At 40.3% G+C, this 13835-nt stretch overlaps 1 protein-coding gene across 1 annotated transcript in view; it reads left to right on the top strand.

Moving 5' to 3' along the window:
* The window catches only part of LOC123234328 (heparan-alpha-glucosaminide N-acetyltransferase-like), a 370163-nt gene that overhangs the window by 318019 nt on the left and 38309 nt on the right, over nucleotides 1–13835 (top strand). The window contains exon 14 of the mRNA XM_044660239.1: nucleotides 10854–10931. Within this exon, the coding sequence (XP_044516174.1) occupies nucleotides 10854–10931 (78 nt within the window). The remainder of the gene's footprint in view (nucleotides 1–10853; nucleotides 10932–13835) is intronic.

Genomic DNA, 13835 nt, shown 5'->3' with positions numbered 1-13835 from the left:
CTGGAATTACAGTACCAAAAACCAGATGCCTCTTTTGGGGAGTGGGCAGATGGGAATGGGAGATTTAATGAAACCACCAAGGCATTGGTTTTGATTTGATTAAACTTGTAGTGGTGTTTCTAGATGTCTATTGGAAAACATTCAAAGGTTCTCTGTCTGGAGCTGTGCCTGCCTCTCATCACCCAGCCAGGGCCTCCTCTCTTAGCCAAGTCATAACACCTAAAGCTCTGAATATCTACTGACAGATTCCAGCTAGCCTGGCTGAGGCTATAAGGTGTGACATTTCCTAGTTACAACAGCCTTAGGCTGAGTAAATAAAGGACAGAGAATGGAGGGCCTGCCTGCATATGACTAGTCCTAGAGGGGGTAGATATATACTAAAAGCTCCAAGCAGGAGCAAGGTGACTTAGAGGGTACACATGTGAAACTAGGAGGCCAAGGTCATGGGTTGTATTACCTGGTAACACAGAGATTAAGCGATTTGCTCAGGGGACTGACAAGGACAGAGATAGGTTTGGAATCAAGTCCTCTGGATTCAATAATCTTTTTTATTATCCTAGTAGGTGAGACATTTTGTCCCATGCTTTGGGCTTCAGGCAAGGGCAGAGGTCATACTGTGCTCCTTCCAGGTTCTTGTGGGAGCTGAGACAACAGCTAAGCCCTTTCCCAAGTCCCCAAAGGGTGTGATGAGGGCTAAAAATGATGTGCAAGGGGAAAAGGAATGAAGGACAGTCTCTGTGGCTACAGCTGGGTGTTTCCTGGAAGCACAAATAGACTTGTTTGCTTGGCTGTCCATGAATGTGTCTTTGGAAAAGTGTCTGAAGAAAAAAAAACAAGGCTAGAGGGAAAAGGGAAAAAATATCAGTGACTTAGAATGATTCTAACCCCTTGAAACAAGAGTTTTTCTTCAAAAAAATAGTCTGTCTTTAGCCTGCTCTCCCTCTGTGATTTTCCAGTGCTTCCTGCCCCCTACTCTCTTTCATTTCCTTAGTTGACAGAGCCACCACAAAGCCCATTCCATATCCAGGAGGCTGATGTCACACAGCAAGTGGCCTTTTTGCTGAACTTCTTCTCCTGCCCAGACTTGACAAGGGGAAGGAGGAAGTATCTCTTTCCCTCAGCAAGTTTGGACCAGCATTGCCTCTGAAATTCTCTTCTCAGAGCCTGGAGGATCCTTTCCTCTTTCCTTCCTCTCTTCCTAAGAGGCTCTCTATTCATAGAGGTTGGGTTGGTCTTGCTGGGCAGAAACAGAGATGCTAAACAAAGATGCCTAAGGTCACTTAGTGATGGGAAGCCCCTTAAGACAAAGGAAGATTTTTTAAGAGTTCTTCTGGCACATTCCAGCTGCTGTTGATCACTCTTGTGGGATATGACTTTGGCTTTCCTTCAAAAACTCAGCCCACAGAGCACTAGGGAAATGAGAGAAAGAAACTGGAGGGGACTTTCCATGGAGGTGTAGCCTATGATACTATATCCATTTCCATGGGTCTTGAGGGCATTCTCTTGTATGGACAAAAGAACAAGAAATGGTGACATTGATCAATGACATCTGGCCAATTCTAATAAAAAAATCCAAGCTGCTTAAGGATTCTTGGGACATAATGCTTTCCTCTGTGTGTAATATTAATCAACCATTTCAGCCTTTGTCATGTTTTAACAGGCTTCATTCCTATATGCCTGCATTCATTTAGTGTGAAACTTAAAGTATTATATCTTTCATCCATCTCTTGGGACCATTAAGAAAAAGAATAGGGACAGCAAATTCTTATTTGTGTACAATCCAGACCTTACCCAACCAGCAGCTCTCAAATGGGCTCTCTCCTCATTTACCTCCAACAGTCATCTTTAGACTGGAAATATGGTAGTGATGTCATCTAATAATGGTTACATAACCTCAGATCCTATTTGAATGTGGACTTCTTGAGAGTGAGGATTTTTTGTTTGTCTTTATATTCTCAGTGCGTACCACAAGCATTAATAAATGCCTGTTAATTGATCAGCAAAGTCTGCCCATCTCGGGAGGGGCAGGCATGGAAGACTGGTTGAATTTTTCCCCATCAAGGATGGAGTCAGTTCTATGGACTACTCTCAATAGCAAGATTTCTTGACACAGTTTTCCACTCTACCCACCACCCTGGGATAGTAGGGGCAGTTTCTGTTCAATGGCTTCAGGGGGGAAGATTGTCCAAGAGACTTGAGTTGAAAGATTGAAAACATTTCTGTCTCTTCTCAACCTGGGATGCCTGGGCTCTTGACCAAACTTTACAATGAACTCATGATGATGACTTTGCACAAGTCATTTACTTTCATTTAATCTCATTTGGTATAGTTTTTAATTCCTAAAATGATGAGTTGGAGTAATGATCTGTAAGCTCTGTTCCATGAAATGGAATTTTTTTTTATCTTAACTTAATCAAGTACTAGGAGTGCCCCACTCTTTTATCTTAATCAGTCAGGAACCTGTGAATCCTTTTGACAAGAGTTCACAATCTCAGAGGACAGTAGGTGGATTCCACAGCTACTGCCCCATGGGCAAATTGAGAGACTTTGACTGGTTTCTGTGAAGAGGGAGAAAGATAGGAAGTGACTTGGAAAAAGGGGTATCAAAGGTGAGACAGAAGGACAAGATGGACTCTTTGCTTCCTTGGTTCTTTGGCAAGGAGACCATCTTTCGGTTGGTGCTTCAGTGGGACACTCTCTTCAGTGTGAGCTCTGGTGAGATTCTTGGACTCAGTCACCTTTTCCTGGAATTGTTCTGGACTGGAGCTTTCTGCTCTGGAGAGGCTTGCTGGGTAAGTGACTGGAGCTGAAGGAAGAGGTTTGTGTTGGTGGACTTCTGGCTGAAGACACCACTGGAACTTCCACCTGGAGATCGAGACTTGAGGGAGCCCCTGCTGGGGGCTGAGCTGGATTCCACCAGAGCCGCACTTAGGGCAGTAGGCAAGACAAGGCTCTGTCTCCTTCCTACATCTCTTACTTTCAATATTTCTACCTTGTAAATAAAAGCTGCTAACAGTTTTTATGACTTAACGGGTAATATTTTATAAACGATGACCACAATCTCACTTTTATAACTCTCATGTGGAGTCAAACCTAATTTAAATTTTTACAGTTCCAACATGAGCATTGTAGCATTCCAAGCCTAGAGTTGATTTTTACATGTCATCTCCTCCATTGGAATGGGAGCTTCTCAAGGTCAGGGAGTATGTTGCCTTTCTTTATTTTTTTTTAATGATATTTTACTTTAACCTCAACTACATGAAAAAACAATTTTTAAACTTTTGGGTTTTTTTTTTTAAGTTCGAACCAAATTCTCAACCTCCCTCCTTTGTCCCCTGAAATGGCAAGCAATCTGATATAGATTTTATATTTGTAATACTGTAAAATATCTTTCCATATCAGTCATTTTGTGAAAGAGAACTCAAACAAACAAAAGTGAAGGAATAAAGTGAAGTATAGCATGTCTCTGACCGCATTCAAATTTCATCAATTCTTTCTCTGGAGGTAGATGGCATTTTTCATCATGAGTCTTTGAGGACTGTTTTTGATCACTATATTGCTAAGAATAGCCAAGTAATTTGCAGCTGATCATGTACAATATTGCAGTTACTATGCACAGATATTCTTATGGTTTTGCTCCCTTCACTCTGCATCAGTTTCATGTAGGTCTTTCAAGTTGCCTTTCTTTATGTCTCCAGAATTAGGCAGAATACTTAGCAGAGAGTAAAATCTTTATAAATGCTTGCTGCTTGACCTAGAGTCAGAAAGACCTTGTACCAATTAGTGATCACTATCCTGTGAGCTCTGTTTCTCAGATTCATATCTGAAAAATATTGTGGTGACTTGTGAATTGTTGCATAACTTTGCCTGTATGTACAGCAAGCATGGAGGGCAGAGACCATGACTTATTCTTTCCTGTATCCCCCATGGCACCTGGCAAATGTTTATTGAATGAATGACATCCAAAATGTGTAACTTCACAAAAGATCTAGAAGGACCCCTTGGAGAAAGAAGCAAGATATCAGATGTGCAATGAGCACAAATGAATGAAAGCAAATGGGGCAGCCAGATCATAGAGATCTGTGCCTAATATCTGTCCTTTCCCTATCTCCCCCACCCCAAAAGCATCACTTGCAAACAGTCTTTACCAGTCCTCTGGCTTTCTCTTCATCTCCCTCTTAGCTTTTCAGCCCTCCTCCATGTGGGCCAGGAGGGAACAAGCTTGAACCAATTAGTTAATATATTTTTATAGCTCAGAGGGGGGAAAGCCTTTCATCGAGGTGTAATTGAGAAACGTGTTAATTGTTTGCCACTGACCTTTGCCTCTTTTCTCTGTTCCTTGGGGAAGAGAGAGCCTTTCATGTGTCCCAGGAGGGCCCCTTTCTCTTTTTTTCTTAAACTATCAAGGAGCCATTCTCTGCAGCTGGGGAAGGGGCAGATTTCTGCCGGGAGGAGCTCCAGTCAAAGGCCAGCCTTGCCTGTATCCATTCATCCCTCCTACAGCTGCTGAAGGGATGTCTTCATTAGAGGCCTTCCTGGAGGTGGAGAAAAAGTGGGGAAGGAAGTACGCTTTCTTGCCACAGAAGCTCACATCTGTTTGGCCTCTGACATCATTGTCCTCCCTTCTGACTCTTTGCTCAACTCCAATTTGACTATATATTGTAGGGTCCTGCCCTAGAGTCCCTGATTGATATTTTAGTAATAACTACCATTAACTGGGATATCTCTGGTGGCTTTGGTGCCTTACCAGATTGTTTAACCAAGTAGAACTGACAAGAGAGGCAGGCACATGGTGTCACTCAGGACTTATCACAAAGTCCATTTTTAAAGGTCTTCCCAAGACCTCCCAGGATCTGAAACTATTTTCCATTGACTCTGAATGTCTTGTATGTAGCTGGCTATTTATATGTTGTCTTTCTCATTAGGATGTAAACTCTTTGAGTATAGGGACTGTTTTGCCTTTGTGTCTCCAGAATGTAACACAGTGCCTGGCACAAAGACCAACTTAGTAAATGCTTGTTGAGTGACTAAGATGGGGAGGAAAAAGGAAGGTAATTATTGGTTACATGCTATTAGAACATACCTGGAAGTAGCCATGCCACTTCTAGCCTCAGTGGGTAAAACTTTTGGACCTTGGGGCAGCCACATTAACCTAGAATCTGGCTGTACTTTTATCTAATTACTTTTCTATATGGGATATCTCCAGGAATAATAAGACATTGCCTTTCCATACCAAAAATAATTCTCATGTTTGAGGAATACATAGAAAAGATGGAATTTCTGGGACCATGGAAGAATGGCCAGAAAAGCCTATAGCTGTGCCTGAGAATCCCAGAAACTTCTGCAATTCACTCAGATCCTATTTGGCCACCCTACAGTGTGACAAAGACCTTTTTCTTTCTTTAATCATACTTGGAAAGAGGTTTAGGAAAGCAGTAAACCTCTTCAAGCTAAGGAATGGGAGAATGAGTAGAGATATGAGATTCCATGGTGGGGAATGGGAGTGGTGAACAATAACTTTGATTGGGAGATGATGGAGATTGTTGCAATTTTGTTCTCTCTGTATCTGAAGCTTGATATTATTATTCTTTTCCTAATTTAATTCAATTGTTTTACTTGTTACACTATTAAGTTTAAAAAAAATCAAAAACCTCTTACTCTCTGTCTTATAATCAATACTTATTCTAAAGTAGAAGAGTGGTAAGAGCTAGGCAATGGGGGTTAAGTGACTTGTCCAGTGCCATACAACTAGGAAGTGTCTGAGGCTAGATTTGAACCCAGGACTTCCCGCCACTAATTAGGCTCTCTACAATATGAAGTTTCAAATGATTTGCTAACAGCTGGATATAAGAAAAGGAAGGAGGAAGATAAGCTAGTGCAATGATTTTTTGAAAATATTTAATTTTTCCCAATTATATGTACAATTTTTAACATTTTTTTCAAATGTTGAGTTCCAAATTCTCTCCATTCTTTCTTCCCTTTCCCCTTTATTGAGAAGGCGAGTAATTTGTTATAAGTTTTACATATGCAATTATGCAAGATATTTTCATATTAGTCATGTTGTGAAAGAAAACACAGGCCAAAAAAAAATACAAGAAAAATTAAGAAAGTAAAAAAAAAATAGTATGCTTTGATTTATATTCAGAATCCATTAATTTTTTCTCTGGAGGTGGATTGCATTTTTCATCGTAAGTCCTTCAGAATTGTTTTAGAATAGCTAAGTCATTCATAATTGATTATTATACAATATTGCTGTTACAGTGTATAATGTTCTTCTGGTCCTGCTCACTTTACTTTGCATCAGTTTATGTAAGTCTCCAGGTTTTTCTGAAAGTATCTTGCTTGTCATTTTTTATAGCACAATAGTATTCCCAAACAATCATATACTACAACTTGTATAGCTATTTCCAAACTGATGTGTATCATCTCAATTTCCATTTCTTTACCATTACAAAAAAATCTGCTATAAATATTTTTGTACATGCAGGGTTTTTTTTAATTAAAAAAATATTTCTTGGGGATATAGACTTACTGGTGGGATTGCACAGTTTTAGAATCCTTTGGACATAGTTTCAAGATGATCTCCAGATTGGTTAGATGAGATAAAAATTCTACTAATAGTGCATTATTGTCCCAGTTTTCCCAGATCCCCTTCAACAGCTGTCATTTTCTTTTTCTGTCATATCAGCCAATCTGATAGATCTGGGGCAGTACCTCAAGAGTTGTAATTTGTATTCTTTTAATCAATAGCAATTTAAAACTTTTTTAAAATGTTAGTAGAGATAGTTTTGATTTCTTCATCTGAAAACTGCCTGTTTGTATTCTTTGACTATTTATTAATCGGGGAATGGTTTGTATTCTTATAAGTTCCACTCAATTCCCTGTATGTTTGAAAAAATGGGGCTTTTGTCAGGGAAATTTACTGTAAAATTTCCCTTAGTTTTCTGCTTTCCCTCTAATCTTAATTAAACTGATTTTTGTTTTTTACAAAACCTTTTTAATTTAATGTAATCAAACTTATCTATTTTATATCATATAATGCCCTCTGTCTCGTTTGGTCATAAATTCTTCCCTTATCCATAGATCTGAAAGGTAAATTATTCCTTGCTTCCTTAATTTCCAATGGAAGGATCTTGAATTTACTTGCAAAAATAGAACTCTCAGGGAGTAATAGGAAACCAATGCCTTTCTACCATACACATCACCTTTAATCCCAGATGAATAAGACAAATTCTTCAGAATAGGCTGATTGAATTCCCATGATGCCAAGGAAGCCATCAATTTCCCATTAGTGCCAGAAATGCAGGATTCTCTTTTGATATTAATTTCTGTGCTTTTACAGGACTTCAGATTCCTTCTCTTGGATAGAAATGACCATCCACCTTTTTTGCTTCTCTTTTGCTTATCCAATTAAAATTTTTCGCATTGATGAAGTACTTTGTTTTATAAAGGGCTTTCCATCTAACAGTCCAGTCTGGTTGGCTATGAAAGTATCACCATCCTCATTATAGTCACAAACACTTGAATTCCAGATGGGATATGCTAAGCCACTGCTAATTACAATAGGAGCAGGGATAAGGGAGAGAAGAGGAAATGCTAGCGAGGAAAAATAACAGGCTCAGGGTCATACAGCCCATAAACCTTAGATTTGGACCTCAAACTCTGATCTTCTCATTGCATCTGGTATGCTTATATTGCATATAATCAATGCTTAATAAATGCATGTTTCTGGAAGTATTTTCATTATATCATCAGGCTATTAGATGACACTTTGGGTAGTCCTGGGTCTGGAGTCAGGAAGATCTGAGTCCAAATCTGTCCTCAGACATTTAGCTTTACAACCCTAGGCAAGTCATTTAACTTCTACCTGCCTTAGTTACCTCAACTATAAAATGGGTATAATCGCATCTACTTTAAATGATTGTCGTGAGGATCAAATGTGATTCTGGTAAAGCACTGAGCACAGTGTCTAGAACATATTAGGCATTTAATAAATGCTTGTTCTCTTCCTTTCCTCTTCTTCCTGTCACTAAATAGTTGCACATTTTCATTAAAAACAACTAATTGGTGTAATAGAACTCTGGATTTGGAGACAGGAAATCCTGAATTAAAATCCTGCCTCAAAGACTTTGTAGCTATGTCTCCCTGGGCAAATAGTTTAACCTCTCTCAGCTTCCATTTCCTCATCTGTAAAATGGAACTAATAAGAATACTTAGGGCAGCTGGGTAGCTCAGTGGATTGAGAGCCAGGCCTAGAGGCAGGAGGTCCTAGGTTCAAACCCGGCCTCAGCCACTTCCCAGCTGTGTGACCCTGGGCAAGTCACTTGACCCCCATTGCCCACCCTTACCACTCTTCCGCCTAGGAGCCAATACACAGAAGTTAAGGGTTTAAAAAAAAAAAGAATACTTACCTGTATGAAATGAGATAATACATGTAAAGCAATTTCAAATTGGATGATTCTATCTCAGAATCTTAACTCCATTCTTTGTTTCTCTCAAAACTAAGTTGTGACTACCCAGCAATGGAGGAGGCTGTTCCATCTCCTTGTTGTACTGTCCTAGATGTTAAGCTTCTCCTAAGTGTCTGCAGAGCTGGGCACGAAACCTAGGAATGGATTCTTTAGTTCAGCATCATCAGGACCTGACATGACTTGATGTTTCTTGCCTCTGGGTAGTTCCAAGTAATAGATCCAACTTCCCTCCTACCATAGTAAGTTAGTCAGTTAGCACCATTCCCTGAAGTCAGATCAGGTAGGTAGATTTGGTCATAGACAGAATTGTGAGGCAGGTCAGATTGAGCCTCGTGTCTCTGTCTCACTGACTCTCTCAATCTCTCTGTATCTCTCCATCTCTCTATCTCTGTCTCTCTCCATCTCTCTGTCTGTCTGTCTTCGCCAAATATCCTGTCCCTGGTTAAGCCCCAGTTTCCTAGAACTCTCATCTCTCCCACAGAGTTCATCCAGCCATGCCTTTCCCCTTCAGACCTCCCTGATACAGACCTTTCCTTCCCAGCTTCCTCCTATTTGTTCTATTCCCTTAGGGTTCAGCTCTCCACTTGGCGGCAGCTCACTAATCTGATAAACTCATCCATGCTAAAGTGATCATGGAAGCTAATGGGCCAACATTACCCTTCTCAGGCACCATTTTTAACAGTAAAATTCAGGTGATGATTTTGCCACCAGTGACTTTAAGGGTGGGGAATTTCAAGTCTTATAGGGAGATATTTTATTGGTAGGCTGCCACCTGTTGCACCTATGAGCAAGGGCACCTTTTCTAAAAGTTATCATGATGGCAGATAAGAGAAATACAAGCATAGCACAATGAAAAGAATATAGGATCCAGAATAGAAATACTCAAATTCAAACTTGAGACTTACTCTACCACTTGCTGGATAGGGGCAAATATCTTGGGCAAGTCTCTGGCCTTGACTTTCCTTAAGTGTGAAATGAGGGTGTTAATCTAGACCAGTGGTTCCCAAACTTTTTTGGCCTACTTCCCCCTTTCCAGAAAAAAATATTACTTAGACCCCTGGAAATTAATTTTTTAAAAAATTTAATGGCAATAGGAAAGATAAATGCACCTGTGGCCATCACCACTTTTCTGGATCACTACAGAACCCACCAGGGGGCAGTAGCACCCACTTTGGGAATCACTGATCTAGACAATCTCAAAGGTCCCTTCCAGCTTTGAGCCTAAGGTCTTCTGATCAGATGAACCTTGGAGGCTCCTAGGTTCTATTTGCCACATCTACTCCTGGCCAGGCCCACCAGGGCTCTCCAGGGCTATTCCTCTCATACAACTCCCCTGAGAGTGGGTTGTCTGAAAGTCAAGAAGGCCACATATACCTAAAACCTCAAAGGCATCACATGTAATGGTGCACTTCTGCGTACGTACACTGGGCATACAGCAAAGCTGAGATGATAATGCCAAAGATGATCATAATGATCACTGTACTATAGATGGAGAAGGAGCATCAGGTGGCATCTAGCACATCCTCACCATTTTACTGATAAGAAAATTGAAACTGAGAAATGTCAACTGACTAACTCAAGGTCACATATCTAGTTAGTATGGAATTGGGATTTCTCACTTCCAGTTTAGTGCAAAAATGCCTGCTGCATTTGATGAATTCTTGCCCAGAGAATGAAGGGGGAGTTCTGAAACTGGAGACCTTTTTGATTTTTTTTGGCTACCCTACCTGACTCTACTGGACTCATGTCATGGGGACCATGCCCCTGCACTATTAATCACACACAGGGTACATTAGGGTCTCTCATGCCATTCCCATCTCCTACCTCGATGTGACTTAAGCTTCTTCTATTATAGGTTTGAAGGGAAGAAGAGTGGTTAATGGTTTTGTATTATTTTTTTGTTAAACCCTTACCTCCCATCTTAGAATCAATACTATGTATTGGTTCCAAGGCAGAAGAGTGGTAAGGGCCAGGCAATGGGGGTTAAGGGACTCAAGGGGGCGGGGGGTTATACGGTTAGGAAGTGTCTGAGATCAGATTTGAACCCAGGACCTCCTGTCTCCAGGTCATACTCTTAATCCACTGAGCTACCTAGCTATGTCACCCCCCAACTTTATCTTTCAATGACTTTGGCACTTTTCTAAGCTTCAAAATTGCAAAAGAGAGTGCTGCTTTGCCTTGTAGGGGGAGTCTCCTCACCTGGGTGTTCTCTCCCCAGTCCTTTATCCTTTCAGGAAACAGATTGACAGGCCCTGAGTCTCTCCCAAATCAGCAGCAGAAACAGCAGGGCCAGTAAGTATTTTGTTTTGGAAAAAAGCAGTCTGCTAATACCCATTTCTCTCCTTCTCTCCCCCCACCTCTTTGTTTTCCTCCAATTAACAGGCTGGAAAGATTATCCTAATGTACCGTTCTAAGCCTCGCAGTATCCTGAAGAGATTTCTCATCTGGTCCGTCTTGCTGGTGAGTGGCATGAAGCCTGATGCTGGGGAAAATAACAGAATTAGCAGAGATGCCAGGTTCCATTACTTATAATGGCCACTGTTCTTGCCCTGTACATCATGCTGGCATTAAAAGGGAAAGCACGGCCCCCTCCCTCCCTGTTTCCAAGAATTCGGAGCCTCAATGTCTATTGGAATTGGTGAGGCTTCGCCTGCTCTGGTCTGAAGGCTGTGATCAGAGGCTGCTGAGATTTCTCTCTGGAGTGTTCTCTCATTGAGCAAAGGCTCCGAGGGAAGTAGAGGCACTCTGCCTACAGAGGAGAGTGCTGAACTTGGACTCAGGAAGACCTGGGTTATGATTTTGCCTTTAAAACCTGCTGTTGGATTATGCCAAGTGATTTAGTCTGTCTAGATCTAAGTTACCATATGTAAAATGGTAATAATGAAACCTACATTCTAAGGCATGAGAACCACATGAGATTGTGTCTAGAAAGGGTTTGGGGACAGCTATATGGCTTAGTAGATTAAGAGCCCAGCCCAGAGATGGGAGGTCCTGGATTCAAATCTTACTTGAGATGCATCCTTGCTATGTGACCCTGGGCAAGTCAATTAACCTCTTTGCCTACCCCTTACCATTTCTCTGTCTTGGAATCACTGGTTCCAAAAGAGAAGGTAAGGTCGTTTTTGTTTTTTTTAATGGTGTTTTATAAGTTTCAAAATGCTATATAAAGGGCAGAGAGGTGGTGCTGTGGATAGAATGCCAGGCCTAGAGTCAGGAAGACTCATCTTCCTGAGTTCAAATTCAGCCCAAGACACTTACTGGGTATGTGACCCTGAGTAAATCATTTAAATCTGTTGCCTCAGTTTCTTCATCTGTAAAATGAGCTGGAAAATGGCAAACCATTACAGTATCTCTGCCAAGAAAATCATAAATGGGCTCACAAAGAGTCAGATAGGACTGAAAAATGACTAAACAATAAATGTCATTAGCAGTTGTTATATTATTCTTATCTTATTCCCATCTTTTTTGATGGATTCAGACAGAAATTGTTCTGGGTAAGTTATCATACTGTTGCAGTACTGTTGCACAAGTGAATAAAATAACTATTTCCTATTGTTAAATAAAAACATTCAGCTATAAGTTCTTGCCCCATAGGCTCTGAAGGTGTCCTTTGAATAATTCCAGTAGCAAAGACAACAGGGCTGGTATGCGCCTCCTCCTATTCCCATATGGTTTTGCTCTCCTCTGCTAGATATCTATTTATTCCAGGTAACTCAGACATAGAGCGTTTCTAGTGTCTATATCAATTTAAAATGTTTTCAAGTTATTGTTGTTTTTTTAATGAATCAATATTATATTTGAATAATGGGCAACTGTATAGTCTTTGATAATGGTCTAATCCAGGACATTTTCTTAGTGGCGCTGTCCAGGATATTTTGAGATCTGGAGTTAGAATTTGGATGTTTACTGTCCTTCAGGATCAAAAAATACAATGAATTTGTGATATAGAATTCTGGATAGCAGATCATTAGATACTTGATCCAAACTAAAATCTTACCGCCCCTCCCCACCATTCCCTTGCATAAAGAACATTCATTGATAAGTCCAGACTTCTGATGGGTAACCCTTCTAGAGTTTCCAGTGGCAATGACGTGGTCCTAAATTGCCATCACAAACCCTTTTATTTCCACAAGGAAATCTACATGGTCTAGACTTTTGTTCAGACTTTTTTGATGAGCATGTTCTTGGCTGAGTTCAAGAGGATGCCATCTGTGGCAAGGGGAGTGCCTTTTGATTCCACTCTTTGAAATAAGACATATCAGAGACTCCATTCAGAGTCAAGCCAACCTCTTTCATTGACTTTTGGCAAGTTCAATGGCATATACCTGTCATCACCATTTACCTCAACTCAATGAATCTTTGCTTATTCAGAAAGTATTTCTGAAGTGTTGTGACCTGTGTTTCATGTTCTTTAAAGATGCTTATCAATCTTCTTCAGTCCACTTCATAAGTACTTATGGTTTGCCCACTTTACTGGTCAGAGTCATTGACATAGAAGCCTTTTCAGCAAGTAGGATATTAGTATTTCTAAACTGTTCTGGTGCATCTTGCCTGTTTATGGTACCAAAACACAAAGGAGCACCCTACATGTCAAGCTGATGAGCAAAGAAGTTTTGAATGTGGCCAGTCTGTTATCCTCTGTCTCTCCCTAACTTGTTGCTAAGATTCATGTGATAACTTTGCTCATGCTGGTTGAGGTGCTAAATTAATCCATGTTAGAGTTTAACTGGTTAAAATCTCAAGGTATCTACCAGGCTTTCATGGCTAGGATAGAAATTTCAATGAGTCCCTATCTTGGACCACTAATTCATGATCACTCTCAGTTCCATTCCTCATACTCTGGACTTGCTTTCCTTTTTTGTGCCCAAATTTTAGAACATTTACCAAAACGCCAATGTTGGAGGTTGGGTTGGGAGAAAGAGCTGCTTTCCCAGATGGACTATGATTCACAGCTTAACCAAATGATTGTTAATTGTTCCTTATGTGTAATGAGACAGATATTATATAGTATATAGTAAGGTCTGTTTTCTTCTAAGTAAAATCATGGAGTTGGGCTAATTTAGGGGTTCTAAAGCATTTTTCTGTGTTATGGACTGTTGTGAGAGTCTAATGGAGCCTATGCATCCCTTATCAGACTACTTTTTTAAAAAAAAACATTTTCTTTAATGCTTAATTTCACTTACAAGTTAGTGAAAGCCAATTGAGGCAGGACACTTCTATAATGCCTATTGGGGAGAGTCATTAGCAGCTTCTTTTTCCTCCTCCTCCTTTTTTTCTCTTTCTTTCTTTCTTTCTTTCTTTCTTTCTTTCTTTCTTTCTTTCTTTCTTTCTTTCTTTCTTTCTTTCTTCCTTCCTTCCTTCCTT

Source organism: Gracilinanus agilis, chromosome 2 (genome assembly GCF_016433145.1).
Source record: "Gracilinanus agilis isolate LMUSP501 chromosome 2, AgileGrace, whole genome shotgun sequence".
Classification (NCBI taxonomy): domain Eukaryota; kingdom Metazoa; phylum Chordata; class Mammalia; order Didelphimorphia; family Didelphidae; genus Gracilinanus; species Gracilinanus agilis.
Note: the sequence above shows the minus strand (reverse complement) of the source record. Positions and strands in the feature narration are given on the sequence as shown.